At 36.7% G+C, this 15,810-nt stretch overlaps 1 protein-coding gene across 12 annotated transcripts in view; it reads right to left on the minus strand.

Annotated features, from left to right (window-relative positions):
* The window catches only part of TJP1 (tight junction protein 1), a 225,620-nt gene that overhangs the window by 51,735 nt on the left and 158,075 nt on the right, over positions 1-15,810 (minus strand). For all 12 annotated transcript variants that reach the window (XM_049613994.1, XM_049613993.1, XM_049613990.1 and 9 more), the window contains 5 exons: positions 10,770-10,894; positions 10,032-10,134; positions 4,577-4,853; positions 1,224-1,327; positions 463-631 (listed from right to left, as the gene is read on the minus strand). In XM_049613994.1, coding sequence (XP_049469951.1) covers positions 463-631; positions 1,224-1,327; positions 4,577-4,853; positions 10,032-10,134; positions 10,770-10,894 — 778 coding nt within the window. The remainder of the gene's footprint in view (positions 1-462; positions 632-1,223; positions 1,328-4,576; positions 4,854-10,031; positions 10,135-10,769; positions 10,895-15,810) is intronic.

Here is a 15,810-nt window from a genome sequence, read left to right on the forward strand (position 1 = left end):
GGGGGAGGGGCAAAAGGAAACTGGAGGAAGGTCCAGACTTTCAGTTATAAAATAAATGAGCACCAGGGAAGAAATGTACAATAGATGATAATAGCTAACACTGCTATAGGATATATGAAGTTAAGAGACTAGATCCTAAGAGTTCTCATCACACGGAAAAATCTTTTTTTTTTTCTTTTATCTACAGAAGATAAAAGACGTTAACTAAACATATTGTGGTGATCATTTCACAATAGATGTAAATCAAACCATCATGCTGTGTACCTTAAACTTCCACATTTCTCAATAAAACTAGGAAAAATGTAATTAAAATTAAGCCCTCCACTCCCAGTATATATATTTGTAATTCTTAGGTTCTGAAGGTGTCTGGCTTGTAGAAAATTATTTCATTCAAACATATCAAATCTTCCTACTACTTTAACAGGTTACTTAAAGGGACTCTCCAAACAGAACTATACTCACCATCTCTCTCAGAGGCATTAGCAGAATGGATACTGTCAGAAAGATCAGGGACATTCAATAGGGTAGCTCGTTCATCTCTCTGAACTACCATTTTTAACTTGCCTTTAGACCTTTCTATCAATGTCTTTGCATCTGTCAGTGACATATTTTCTGTCACGGTACCATTTATCTGCAACAGAAAAAAAAAACCTCTAAGTTGAAAGTAAATGATAAAAATACAAATGTTAACTTAATATTATGAAACAGGAATATTTAAATTACTCCTTGGCTTGCTGTAAGAACCAAAATTAGTCCTTTCATAATATCAAAGTACTCCTCTTTCCTGAAATAAAATCTTTACTATGCTGTTGCTATGTCAGAAAACCCGAATTAATATCTGAGCCAATCCCCAAAAGCCTGTCACTTTCTATTACTTATAAGCAAACAAACAAAACAAACATTTTAATAATATTTAGTTATCAAAACCACTTATTGTGTAAGACTAGACATATCTACCTACAAAGTAGTTCCTAGCAGTGAAGGATATTCATTTGTAATGATTAATTTGCTCAGAATGACTCCATGCCTAAAGAAAAATATCAGTGTTGACACGTAATAACAGACAAACCATTTTTGTCCATTAAAAATGACAAACCATCCAGTGCCCCAAACATTGATTTTTAATTTTGGCAAAATTGCTTCAAACATGAGCAGAAACTATATGGTTACACTAGAATTTGTTTTCTACTTCAGTTCATTAAAATGTAAGAATATGACTATACCTTTAATACAACATCGCCTTCTTGAATATTGCCATCTCTTGCTGCCAAACTATCTTGTGAAATTTCCTTCACAAATATATGACTGGCCAATCGAAGACCATATTCTGAAATAACATATTTAAATGTCTTTAGCGTAAACCACACACTTTAAAAGTATAATAATCATCACCACACTGAGTTTTTAAGTACGATCAACAGCAAGAAATTATTCTTGGTCACCCTGCAAAGATGTCATTTCCTCTAATCATCAAAAAGTGTGCACTGCCAATGTGAAAGTAAAGAAAGTCTATGATCCAAGCAGAAGACTGACATACTTATTCCAATTTTTACTCAGAAAGGGGAAAGGAAGAAAAAAAAAAAAAAACCCAAGCCTGAAGAGAAGACCATTTCTTCCTATGTTGTATTAAACTAGCTTCTCAGAAGGTTTAATGAATACACTTCTAAAAAGTGAACTGCTTGAGGTTGGAAAAACTCTGGAAAGGTTGACAATTTTAATGACGACTTGCATTACTAAGCATACACTGTTTTGTTTTCCCCAATTTCCCAGAGCAAAAGTTCTTCTGATTCTACACACCTCTAACCATGGAGAGAGACATGCAGAACATTACTATATACATTCTGTGTTGGTGCGAACAAAGGCTTCAACTAGCTGTGCAGATGCAGGCAGGAGTTAAAAAGGCCAGTCCTTTCCTTTTAACAACCAACCAGGTATCCAAATGTGAGGCAACATTAATTTTATCTGTGGATGAGGAAATGGTCAAAACAGGAAAGTACCAGGAAAGTCTAGAAAACTGTCCAGGGACCTGCAAAACCGCAGAATTTTGTGTGTTTGTAAACCAGAACAATGACAAGAGCACATCAATAGGAAAAGGAACACTCCTGGCTCTGTCAGGAGAGAGGAAAGGACTCTGCATCTTACTGCATTAAAAAAAAGGTGTGTGTGTGGGGGGGGGGGGGGGGGGACAAAAACAAAAAACCCTAAGTTGCAGCTTAACTTAAGGCAAATACACACAGAGTGCTCAAACAGGAAAAGAATCAGGGTGAAAAGAGAAAATGACTTTTCAGGGGATCTAGGCAGTCAAATATATGTGCTTGAGAAATGGTTGTTGTATCACAGAAGAATATAGTACAAATGACAAAAATGTCCTTATTCAAGATTAAAAAGTTATAAATAATCAATACAGAGATTACTTCAAAGTAATCCTCACATATTCATCAACTCCAAGTGTTTCCTTGGGTAAATATTAACTATACGCCAGGCACTATGGCTAAAAAGCAGCGAATGAGACAGAGGCCCTACACTCTGGCAACAGTCAGTAGGGGCAAATGTAAGTGTGAGGAAGAGTTCATACAAAGGCAATATAGGATTCAGTGTCCAGTACAGAGCCAGAGAGGAAGAAATACTAAAGCAGAAATACTACTAAACCAGAAGGATTAGGGTACACCTGTGAATGTGTATGTGGGGTGGGAGGTGGTAGAGACAGAATGGTTACAAACAAATGTCCCAAAAGGTATGAAGGAACAGTCATAACTGTTAGGATAGCTACGACTGAGGAGTAACTAAGAGAGATGCGAAAGAATAACAAATGTCACAGAAGATCCTTTAACTCTGTGAAGGTGTCTGCAGAATTGACTGGAAGGGATCCAGAGACTAGTTTCTGAGACTCATGTCCACTTAAGAGATGATAGTTATTCACCGCACCAAAAAAAAAAAAAAAAAAAAAAAAGTAACTGAGGTAACTAAGTAAATACATGTCAATGCACGTAAATGCCCGATGTCATAAACTTGACTGTGATCATTTTATAATGTATACATGTATCAAATCATGTTATATACCTTAAATATATATAAGTTTATATATTTATATATGTCAATTACACCTCAATAAAGCTGAAAGAAAAAAAGATTACAGTAGCATGGATGAGGGAGGTGGTGGTGATAGTGGAGAAAGGCAGAAGTGGGAGGTTATTTAAGAATGGTATTGAAGAAGTTACGATATATTAACTGGGTACAGGGAAGTAGGAAAAAAGAGATGTCAAGGATAAGTACAATGTTTTCCATAACTGGCATGAGAAACTGGGTAGATGAGAATATATCTAATGAGCAACTTCATAAGAAAACACAAAAAGTTTATGAGGAAGGTAGAAGTTTTGCTTGAGGTGTGTTAAGTCTGAGGGAGCTACGTGAAATACTGAAGTCAATATGCCTAACAGTCAGCTGGCACGCACAACTACACAGACTTGGGCTGGAGAAATAAGTTTTGCCATCAGCAGCAGCTAACTGAGACAATGAGCAGATGCAATTGCCTAAAGAGGTTACGTTGAGGGAAAAAAGAGATTCCAGAATAGAAATCTATGGAAGATTAAAGGGTAGGATGAGAAGGAGCCTGCAAAGGATACGTAAGGGGGTGAGAGATCCAAAAGAACACAGTATTACTGAAGCCAAGAGAAGACGTTATTTCAAAATATAGGAAGTGGTTAACACTATGCAAAATGGTACTGAAAAGGCAAGTAAAATAAAGACTGAAAATTTCTACTGGATTTATTTAGTTTTAACAGCTTTGGGAGCAAGGTGTAACAGATACCAGGTCAGAGAGGGTTGACGAATGAGTGGCAAAATGAAGTAGAAACAGCAAGGGTAGACAGTTTGAGATGTCCACCATAGAGTGGGGTGGGGAGCAAGAACTAGAAAAAAGGTCTGTCAGGTGCTGGTGTAGCAGATCAAAGCAAGCCTACATGATATTCTTAGTAGAACACCTTTTCACCAAAATCAGTCACAGATGCTTGCCTGCATTTGAGAGACATGTCCACAGGACGAGGTCACAATCGCATTCATTTTTATCAAATTTGATTAAGTAAGGGGAAGCGGCTAGCTTCAGTTTAAAGAAGTCCTGCATTATACAGAAATGCCCTATCAGGGGTTCCTTCCCCTTAATCTCTTCATTTAAAAAGAAGTCTGCCCCCCTTCCCAAAAAGCCCCAAGATCTCTTCCAATGGTTATGCTACTACTGATCCTAACAGCTAAGTAAAACACTGAAATTCAGCTTGGTACTGGTGTGACATTTGTTAGCGTAATTTGTATTTGGCTATTCTAACCACAACAAGAAATTCAAAATCCAACTACTGGACAATTTATTTGAAGTATGATCTGCTGCACCAAATTAATTCATGAAGAGAAAAGTAGGTGATCCCTGAAGCCTGCTATAATGGGATAGGACTTATGGCAACAGGACACAACAATGAAGATAACAAAAGACAACAAAAACGAGAATAGGAAAGGGCAGCAATTTCACTCATCAAAATTAGTGTTAACATTTTCATGTGAAAATGATAAACAAGTTGGTAGAGAATACCTTCATTTTTCCGGGATTTCACCAATGTGACTTTGGTGGGTTTGGCAGGCTGACTGGAGGCCACAGATCGCCTATCAGACCGTGGGGACAAACTCCTCTCTCTGCTTGCACTTCTATCCCTTGCCCAACTCTTCTCACTCCTTCTACTGACCAGACCTCCACGGCTGCTTCTCGGATCATGGACCTCCTCATCATAACTATCATCTTCTTTTTCAGATACAGGTTCAGGATCAGGACGACTAACTGGTATCTGAACTTTCTTCTTCCTCCTAATGGTCTACAAATAAAGATTACAAAAAAAGCTGATTGATTTCTACATACACTTTTAGTTCTTAAGAGAAAGGAAAATTATGTTTTTCTGGTCGTATGTCAAATAAATTATGAATCAGAGAGACAAAATACACAAAAAATTGTAAGAAATTACTAGAGAATACATTTCCATAATGGTTATGTTTTCTGCTCTCTTGACAAACAGATCTGTTTAAGAACCAAATTTGGAATAGTGAGCCTAATAAAGTCCTTAGTTACTTAATTTAGAAAGATTGTTTAGGTGTAATAATCACAAGCTTAAAGAGAAACTAGCAATTGTTAGTGATTTGGATAAAGGATGGGGCACTGTACTCTAATACCATCAAATACACCGTTAGTTGCTACCAAGACCATTGCAAACTTGTAAGCCCAACTTGACTCCTTGAAATTTTCAGAATCCATCAGTATCAAGGCCCACAACTATCCTACTAAAACTCTTAATGGATAAATTTACTGTACCTCCTCCACATTAACATTCAACTTCTTAAGTTGGAGCTAATACTTTACCAATATAAACTGTTCAGTTTCTGTATCTCTCCAATTTCTATTGTTGGTATAAATCCCTTCTTCTGGCTTTCTTTCCTCAATGACTGCTATGTGGTTCAATTTTCCCTGGCCATTTATTTCCTTTACTTTCTGCAAGTTCAAGATCTATAAGCATTACCTTCTGATTGGGTGGCCTCTTAATCCCTGGACTGCACTTGACTGTCTCATTCTGGTACACCCTCAATCTCATCAGAGATCTGCAAGATCTTTTTGGGGAACACTCCTTGATCTACTGAAACTTTTCTATGCCCATCTTTTTTATGATTCCTCCACTTTCTGTTCTCTCAGTTCACCAATTCTTTCCTGGTTTCACTTGTGCTGCTCCCAAGTTTGTGTGAGACGTCATGCTGTGATATTTAAATAACTTTCTTGTGACCTCTCAATCACCTGCCATGACAAACTTCAGTCCTGTATTATCTTTACCTTCAGATGGCTGCATTTCCAAACTTTGCTGATTAGGTCCTCCATAAATTCATTTTACTTTACAGAATTCTTTTGCTTGTCAGTAATCCTTTCCTCCACCTCTTGCCTCTCTATGGAATTTGCTAACACAGGTATTCCAAAACTATTCTTCAAGATCCCAATCACTCAGCCTGACTTACACAGCTCAGTGCCACTTCACATCCCCTATATTCCAGATGGTTTTCAATACCTTATTTGTTTAGTCTTCCTTCCTTCAGGGTCCAAAGACCAAGTCGAACCTCTTTCTGTACAAACGAAATTCTCCCAAATGAGTTCTTATTCTTATTCCTACCCACCTCCAAGACTGTCCTCATCAACAACACCCCCTCAGGGTACTTACAACTTTAATCTCTCCCTCAAATTTGTCCTCTACTACTAATCTGCTAATTAATCTTCTATTCCTCTGTCTTGCTATTCATTTCCAAGTTTTCTTATCTCCTCCCTTTCTTCAAAGGGCTGCTGTATCCTTAATAGTGCTTGTTGCTGCCTACTACCACCAAGAGTCATCAGAGATGGCCCTTCTGAGGAAACAACACTGAAGCTGAAGCAGCAGCAAGATGCCTATATGTGGCAAGGTCAGACAGCCAATGCCCTGTTGTGAATGGAGAGAAGGCTGCCTGTCCTTCCACAGCTCAGGCCCTTAGCAAGTAACAGTTACTATAAACATTCCCACCCGACTCTCTGCGTTTTAGTCTCACCTCTATTTCAATCTCCAACATACTGTTTTAGAAGCAATACTTTTGCTGTATTACTTTAAATCTTCAATTCCTCCCTAATTATGTACAAACAAAAACAAAGTAACCAGATGAACACTCTGAGCTTTCCATGTCTTCCCCCAAGAGAGTGCTTACCACCTCTATGGAAATCTACTGTACCTGAAACGCCTCTCATTCTCAGATGTGCATTATGGTTATGATTGTGGGTACCCGTCTATCCTATTAAGATTCAAGTTGTTTAGAGAAGGTCCTTGCCATGCATTTAACTGTACATATAATGAAATATTTGCAACCAGTAAGTGCTTAACTTATTGAAAAATATCCAATCCTGTTACAATTCTCCGTTTATATTATCGTTAATGGTTGTAAACTTACAAGAAGAGATTTAGAAGGTTTGGCAACTATCCTTGATTTTAACACTGAAAACTCTGAAACAAACTTAGGGGGAAATGCCTACTTCAAGACAGTTTAGCTGACATAAAGATTCAAATGTAAAATAAAGCAATGAATTCTACACAAGTACTAGCATAAAATATAGGTTATACACTTTTATAACTGGTAAAAGGTAAAAGGCTTTTATAAGCCTGACACCAAAGACAGAACCAACCAAGTGAATATCTGACAGACATGACAACATAAAAATGAAAACATTTCAATGTTGAAACAAAGTGATATAAAAACAAACCCCTCCAAAACAATCACCATAAACAACCTACACTCAAAAAAACAAATGGGCACACAATATATGCAGTATATATGATAAAAGGCTAATAATCCTAATATATACTACACCCTAGTACAACAATCATCACCATATAAATGCTAAGGAATAAGCAAAGAAGAAACATAAATGGGCAGTATGTACACTACAACATGACCAAACTCATTTGTACTGTAAAATAGTTCATTTGAAATACTACGTCAGTCTGTTTGGCAAAGATTTAAAAAGTGTTGCTGAAATTGGACTCTCAATGCCCTATCATCTTTCTGAAGGGCTGGTGATGCGTATATCATTCATGCCCTCTGACTGAGAAGCCACTCCCAAGAAGTTATTCCTAAAAAGTAACTGAACAAGTAGGCAGAAACACAATGATCTTGAACACAGTATTTTTTTTTTAATACTTGTGGAAACTGGACACTGAAATGCCCACCAATGAATGGGTTAGGTAAGCACGTACACACAGTGAAATGCTACATAACCACATGGAGATACACTGAAGTGCTCACAGACATTATCTCTAGGAGGTGTTTCTGCTCACACACTTCATAATGCTTTTTAAAGATGTTCAGAATTTTAGTAAAAATTATACACGCTCACTGTGTCATAAACTACTTCTAACTTCACTTATTGTTAAACTAAACTAAACCTATTTATGATAGTTATATTATCAAAGGACTTCTAACACTTTAGTTTAACAGAAAAGAAACAGTTTATTTAATACCCAGGGAGCTCTTGGTTAATGGAAAGAAAATCACATAAACAACCAACTACCTTAATGTAAGAACACAGGGAGGAAAACAGATTGGTAGATTGGGGAGGAAGGAAGAGGAGCTGATTATTCAGAAATGAAAAAAACAAAACTAAACAAAGCAAAAACAATGTATATAATGACCTTGAGGTTTTGGTTCTGGCTGGGGATGCGTTAAGAGTTTAGAAAGACACCTCACAATGAAAGACCACATTGTAAGACACTGGGGTTTTATTCTGCCTCTCCAAGTCACGTAGCTAAGTACAATCAGAGCAAAATCCATCCTTGAGCTGCCCCAAATCCTTTTCCTATTTCAAATACACTACAGGTTTTGGACCTACTTCTCATAAAATGATTTCTATGGGGAGAAGTCTATAGTGCAGAAATACAACTTTCTTAGATGCATTATCAATGTGGAATATGTATATTGAATATTTTGCATGGTGAACAAAACAGCTCAACATTTCAGAGGAACAGAGCTTAAAACGTTGAGGTTACAGGTGAAGCTCACAACCTCAGATACAGGAAGAAAACACCCAATTTACCTAAGGTGCTCACCTTTGAATATGCAGTTGAAAAATACTGAAAAATAGTAACAATGTTCAACATCAGCAGCTAAGGCAAGAATGCTAAAACTTACTCAATTTATAAAAATTAGCAATTTGCTTCTATAAATATTACAATCTCATGTTATAAAAACTTTAAAAACTCTACCACACACCAGCCAGTAAGTATATGAACTGTGATTTAAAAATAACACTACAAGTGTAAAAATAGGACTACAATGAAGTTGTGAAAATATATACCCAAAAGAAGATGTCTGTCATTTGGAATGCAGTAACTAAATAGTGGGTCTACTGCAATCTGAGAAAACTCTCACCTCATCAGCAAAGATACTGGTGCAGAAATAAACCATATGGCACAGCAGCCTAGACGATGGAAGAGGGCTTAGCAACTGTGAAGTGCACAGTCTCAGGGAATACACCTCCTAGCTCTCACCCAATCCCCAAAGTCAAAACAGGGCAGGCCTTCCCCTCACTTCCAGCCCTCTCCCTTCTGTTGGGTCCACTGTGGTTCTGAGTGTCTGCTGGGAAGTAGCAAAGTTCTCAACAGACAAGGCAGGACAATCCATCTAGCTGCCTACCCAGCCTCCTCTTCCTGTTCTTTATACCTGAACTAAGGGCTTAAAGCAGTGCCTTAATAAGTCCTTTCAGAGGCTAGATGGGCAGAATGGGGGAAGGAGCAAAGTGGGTAAAGTAGCTACTGTGTTCCTAAACATGGATATGATTTTAAACAGAACTGTTACATTAAATCTATGCTGTGCCACATCTGCTTAGTTTTAACTGTGATTGGAGACCAGTTATCAAGAGTTAACTGAACTTAAAAAAAAAAAAAAAAAAAAGTGGACTTAGAGAAATAATGAAATAGAAGAAAGATTCTAGCTATATACTAAAACAGTAACATTAAAATGCACCCTCAACAACTCTACAAAGAAAATCTTACCACTTTCTCTCTCCTCAAACTGTATCACAGTAACAAGGAAAGTGGTTGATGATGTATGTGTTCAAGGGACAATGTAAAACTTGCCCATTAAACAAATCCTGTAACAGAAAACAGGGCTAAATATTTCAAACAGACTATATGCCAAGATTCAGTCTAACTTCAGAACTTAAAAGAGAAGGGAACATTAAGCCATAAAGAGGTGACCTTTCACCTTTCAATCACTGCCTTTCTTTTTCAATCGAAAAAAAATCCTAGTATCTAAACTTTGAGAAAATATATTTTCTGTGATAAAACATACCATCAGTATTAGAAGAAACACTTTTGTAAGCTAACTTTATAAGTACTGATCCAGTTTTCGTTTTCTTAAAGGGGAAAGAGGAATTCAAACACCAGAAACATTTCAATGATAAAATTGATACTCTTACTAAAGTAAAGGTAAAAGATACTTACAATTTTTGCATTCTTCCCACTTTTTCTTAGTTGCTGAACAGCAAAAGCATGTTCAACATTATCCATTGAAACTCCATTAACCATCGCAACTCGGTCATTTTCCCTAAGGAAAAAAAGGCCACCAAAATGACATATTAGAAAAAAACATACAGACAGGTTTATGAATATACTTTCAAGATGGATAGTTCCACAATTTTGTGGATACTTTCAGATAATGTTACAATAATGTCAAATGATTTACTTTCCCATCTCCTACAACAACATTTAGGAAGTCACTAATCACAGGTCATTAATGTTTTTTAAATCTTTTGTTTTTACATAAGAGTAAACAGGTACCACAATACAAAAAATGATTTTTGGTAGTACAATTACAGGGCATAGCTGGAAAAGTTACTCCCTTTTAAAAAATAAAGTCCTTCTCACTCCAATTTTCTTTCAATCCTGATTATATGCTCACTTTTTGCTAGCCGGTAATCTTTTGCCTCTCTTTCTCTTGCTTATCTTAACTGAAAAAAAAGGACAAGATTAAGGGTAAGAGGTTCCCGAAGGCTAAATTCCACGCCAAACTGCGTGGCAAGTTTTTTTTTCACCATTTTTACTTTTACAGTGACTAGCTTTCTGTTTATGATAGACATAAATGGCAATATATATTAAAGAATGCACTAGCGCTATGTGCCAGTGACCAAGGGTAGGAACGGTGCTTGTAACATAGGCACCCAAAAGAGCAAATGCACTTACTGTAGCTGTCCTTCAGCAGGTCCCCCTTTCAGAACATCTGAGATTACTATTGACGTTTCCCCACTCTGAAAATGAGGGTTATCTCTTCCACCAGATATTGCAATTCCAAATCCAAATCCAGGAGCCTAAAGTAATAATTATAGGAAAACAATGCCAGTACGAAAAATAACTATTCATTCTATCACACTCTATAATCTAAAAAAGTTTAGATATAAAAATTACAATCTTATTACACCTTACACCTATGATCCAAACACTTGGGTAGATTCATATCAGAATGATCTATCCTGGTATGGGAATGCATGTTCTAATAAATGCTGGACATAAAAGAATATTAAAAACTGACAATTACATGAGTGCTTTTTAAGTACTAAAATACATTTAAAAATTCTCAACACTGAAATCCTGGAATTTATTTTTGATTATCAAAAGGGTTCCTGAAGGTATTGGCAGTATACTAGTGTGACCATCACAAACACTGGCAACTAACTTATAGAATAAACAATTAGTATAAACATCTGATGCCATTTTGTATAATAAATCAACACCTGTGAAAATCAAATATGTTATTTCACCTTCCCTCAATTATGCTAAAAATATCTTTAGGAAGTAGTACATTATAATCATGTCTTACATGCACACTGCATATAACAGAAAGTAGAACCATATCAAACCCTTTAAAATATGTTTTTAATTAAAGGAAATAACACATGACATACTTCTAAATGAACTGAAAATCTTAGTCACAATGACTAAAGCCATGCCAATACAAAAAAGAAATTCAAAATATTTCCAAGTTATTAAAAAATTAATCTTAAAGAAATCCACACCATTCCCTTGAAATTAAACGAAGTATTCAGAGTTGTCTAAAGAAACATCAAATATTTTCCTAGGGTTCCAGAATCACTAAAGCAGAGGAGTATGTTTTCATATAACACTGTATTACACTATGTACTACAATCTAAACCACCTGAGGAGATAGGCTATCTAGTCCACAAGAGAGGAGACTATATCCACCACAGACTAGGCATATGTCATGACCTCCCCCCCTTCCTACCCCAAAGCCTAATGAAGTAACAAGAACGAAAAAAGAAAAACTCCTTAAAAAAGAATAAACACCAGTAATTCCACTTGTAGGTATATACCCCCCCAAAATGAAAACATATGCCCATACAAAGACTTAAACCCAAATGTTCATAGCCTCATCATTTATAATAGCCAAAAAGGGAAAAACAACCCAAATATCCATCAACATGGATAATGTTTATTTATCCAAATGAATAAATAAAAATGTGTACATCCATACAATGGAATAGTATTTGCAGTAAAAGGAAATGAAGTAGTAGCACATGCTGTGAGAGAAGCCAATCACAAAAGACCATATACAGTATAATTCCATTTACAAGAAATGTTCAGAAAAGACAAATTCAAATCTGTACGTGGTGTTGTCTAAAACAAGGGATGGGAAAGGATGGAGAGACTGGGCAGTAATAGCTTATGGTACAGTATTTCTTTTTTAGGGTAATGAAAATACTGAAGGAATGACTGGTGATGGTCATACAACTCTGTGAATATACTAAGAACCATCAAATTGTATGCTTTAAAGGGTGAATTGGATGGTATGCAAATTATATTGCAATAAAGCTAATGCAAAAAATGGTTAATGCTGGAAAAAAAAACCAAACAGGAAAACATCTAGCTAGCCAAAAACAATGGCATCTGTCTGAATCTGTCTCCTTATATATCTTCCCAAAATAATATAAGAACAAATCACTACACAAAACCATTCCCTTATTATAACTTGAAGACAGACAATATCCAAATTTCAAAACAGCCAGAAACAGGCCTAAAACTTCAAAAATAAATGATTAGCATGAAACACCTGTTAGCACAGCATTAGAAATATAAGAAACTACTTTACAGAACAAATTCAAATACATCTGAAAACCTACACGAACCAGACAATTCCCTAGGGAAACACACAATTATTGAAATGACTCCATCAGAAATTAAAAATGCAATTTAAACAATGTAATTTCTGGAGAAGAAATAGAGAACATTATGAGGGAATTATCCCACAAAAAAAGCACCAGGAACAAGATGATTTCATAGGAGAATTCCACCAACTTCATGGAAGAATTCATAAGAGAATTCATAGGATGATTTCATAGAATTCATAGCCTCAAAGCTCCATATAACTCATCCAGAGCACTGAAAATGAAGGAAAGCTTCTCAACTCTTTTTTAAAAAGCAACTAGAATATTGGTATCTAACTCTGATAGTGACTGTCCATAAAGACAGAGCCCCACTACAAATATTAAAGCCCAACATAATTTATGTATATCTATACAAAAAGTATTAAGCCAAAAAAGAGCAAACAGGGGGCATATAAATACTCCATGACAAAGGGATTTATTATAGGAATGCAAGATTGATATATAAGGAAATTCGCTGGTATCATATATCCTATTATTAAATTTCAATGGAAAAAAATTTTATGATTATATCCAAAGATCCTGAAAAGGACTTTGACAAAATCCAACATTCACTAATAAGAAATTTAAAAAAATGAAAGAAAATGCATTCAATTGTAACATGTTGCTTTTTAGTAAATTACATGAAGAAATTCAGTTTCATATACGTATGTAATTTAAAAAAGAAAGAGTTATTTTAGTAGCCCTTTTAGGTAATTATGGATATTGTTTGATCTTAAACCAAAACTTGATATCAGTTTAACAGTCGCAATGCACAATCTGAATACCAATAAATACTTTGTACTGTTACATGAATACCCATTGGCCAGTTTTACACTTTCAATGGATATTTCACCCATCATGATTTTATAACAGGATGCCTTAGTCATTTGAAAAGTACTTAAAGCAAATTATTCTTCTGCTTTTTTTGTTTTTCCTTGGAAGAGGCTCAGACTAATCTTTTTTTTTTTTTTTTTAAATGTTTATTTCTGAGACAGAGACAGAGCATGAGTGGGGGAGGGGCAGAGAGAGAGAGAGGGAGACACAGAATCCAAAGCAGGCTCTAGGCTCCGAGCTGTCAGCACAGAGCCTGATGCCAGGCTCGAACTCACAAACTGTGAGATCATGACCGGAGCCAAAGTCAGTCGCTCAACCGACTGAGCCACCCAGGTGCCCCAGACTAATCTTTTATTCTATGTACTTTTATATTGTTCATTTACATCTTGCTTGGTAATTCTTTCATTTAAAAATTTAAAAATAACACAAAAAAATTATAAAGAAATGCTGAAAATATCAGGAACTTTCGATGAGAAAGAGATGAGAAGATATTTTCCTTAAGGTTTTACTTGTGAGCCAGTCTAAGTGTAGTTTTTGGCTGCAGTGAACCAGGGTCGAAAACCTGGCCTGCACCACTGCTTCTGTGCAGCTCCAGCACTTAGTAAGGCAGGGAATTCCTGGATTAGTGCTTGCTACAGTTCATTTAATGATTACCCAGATGTCTGTGATCCCCAAATCTGGCTGGGGATGAGAATCATTTGAGAACAGTTTCAAAGTGCTTGCTGATGTACAACCCCCCACCTCATACCAATTAAATAAAACCGGAAGAGGGGCGCTGGCAAGCATTTTTTAAAAAGTGATTCTAATGGACAACCAGGGCTGAGAACCCCAGCCTTAAATGCTTTGTGAACTTCAGACCAGGTTGGTAATCAAGAACCTTCAAAGCTCTCTGAGGTACCTGGGTGGCTTGGTTGGTTAAGTGTCCGACTTCTGATTTTGGCTCAGGTCCTGATCTCACAGTTCATGAGATGGATCCCCACATCAGGCTCTGTGTTGACAGCATGGAACCTTCTTGGGACCCTCTCTCTGCCCCTCCCCTGCTCAGGCATGCGCATTCTCCCTCTCTCTCAAAATAAATAAATTAAGAAAAAAAATCCAAAGGTTTCAACTATTCCACACTTCCCCTTCCCTCTACCTTCACCATTGTCTTATTTGACCTTCTCAATAGGTTTCTTACCTCCACCTACTTACAATTTACCTTCCCTCATGTTTGAAGGGTTATCATTTTTTTAAAGTTTATTTATTTTGAGAGAGAGAAAGAGAGAATGCATGTCAGCATGAGGAGGGGGAGGGGAAGAAGGAGGGGGGAGAGAGAGAGAGAGAGAGAGAGAGAGAGAGAGAGAGAGAGAGAGAATGCCAAGCAGTCTCTGTACAGATAGTATAGAGCCCAACGTAGGGCTCAATTCTACAAACCGTGAGATCATGACCTGAGCCAAAAGCAAGAGGTGGATGCTTAACCAATGGAACCACCCAGACATCCTTGAAGAGTTACCACTGTAAAACAATCTAATCCTGTCATTCCATTGGCCATAGGTTCAAATTCTTTAGTATGAAGCATTGTGAAATACAACTCCAACTTGCTTCCCAGCACCCTAGTCTTTGCTCTAAACACACAGAACCACGAATACCTGCTTAAGCATGCCATACATTAGCAAACTCTATTTTGTATCTCCTCTCTACACCTAGGATTCCTTTAGCATCTCATCAGTCTTGCAAGTTTCAGTTCATTAAAATCCAAGTTCAGCGTCATCCCATTCATAAGACCAAACCACTTTTCCACTAGTAGAAGAGATATACACTTCTACTTAACAAATGGCACTGTAAATAGCCTGGGGTATCAAGGCCCAGCCTGGGAAGGATTCACATACTCATCTACATATTCCAGCTAAGAACAACCCTGCCAGGGCCTAACACAAAGTGATTTGTCAACAATAACAAACTAGGGACTCAGCTGGTTAAGCGTCTGACTTCAGCTCAGGTGAGTTTAAGCCCTGTGTTGGGCTCTGTGCTGACAGCTCAGAGCCTGGAGCCTGGTTCGGATTCTGTGTCTCCCTCTCTCTCTGCCCCTCCCCTGTTCGTGCTCTGTCTCTCTCAAAAATGAATCAACATTAAAAAAAATTACAAAAAAAAATAACAAACTAAAACAAGTATATGATTAATTATTCAATTTAATTTTAACTAAATTCCCCTTTATAGAAAGCTGTTTTTTTTAAACTAGCACTAATTTGACC

This window comes from Panthera uncia (assembly GCF_023721935.1).
Source record: "Panthera uncia isolate 11264 chromosome B3 unlocalized genomic scaffold, Puncia_PCG_1.0 HiC_scaffold_1, whole genome shotgun sequence".
Lineage (NCBI taxonomy): Eukaryota > Metazoa > Chordata > Mammalia > Carnivora > Felidae > Panthera > Panthera uncia.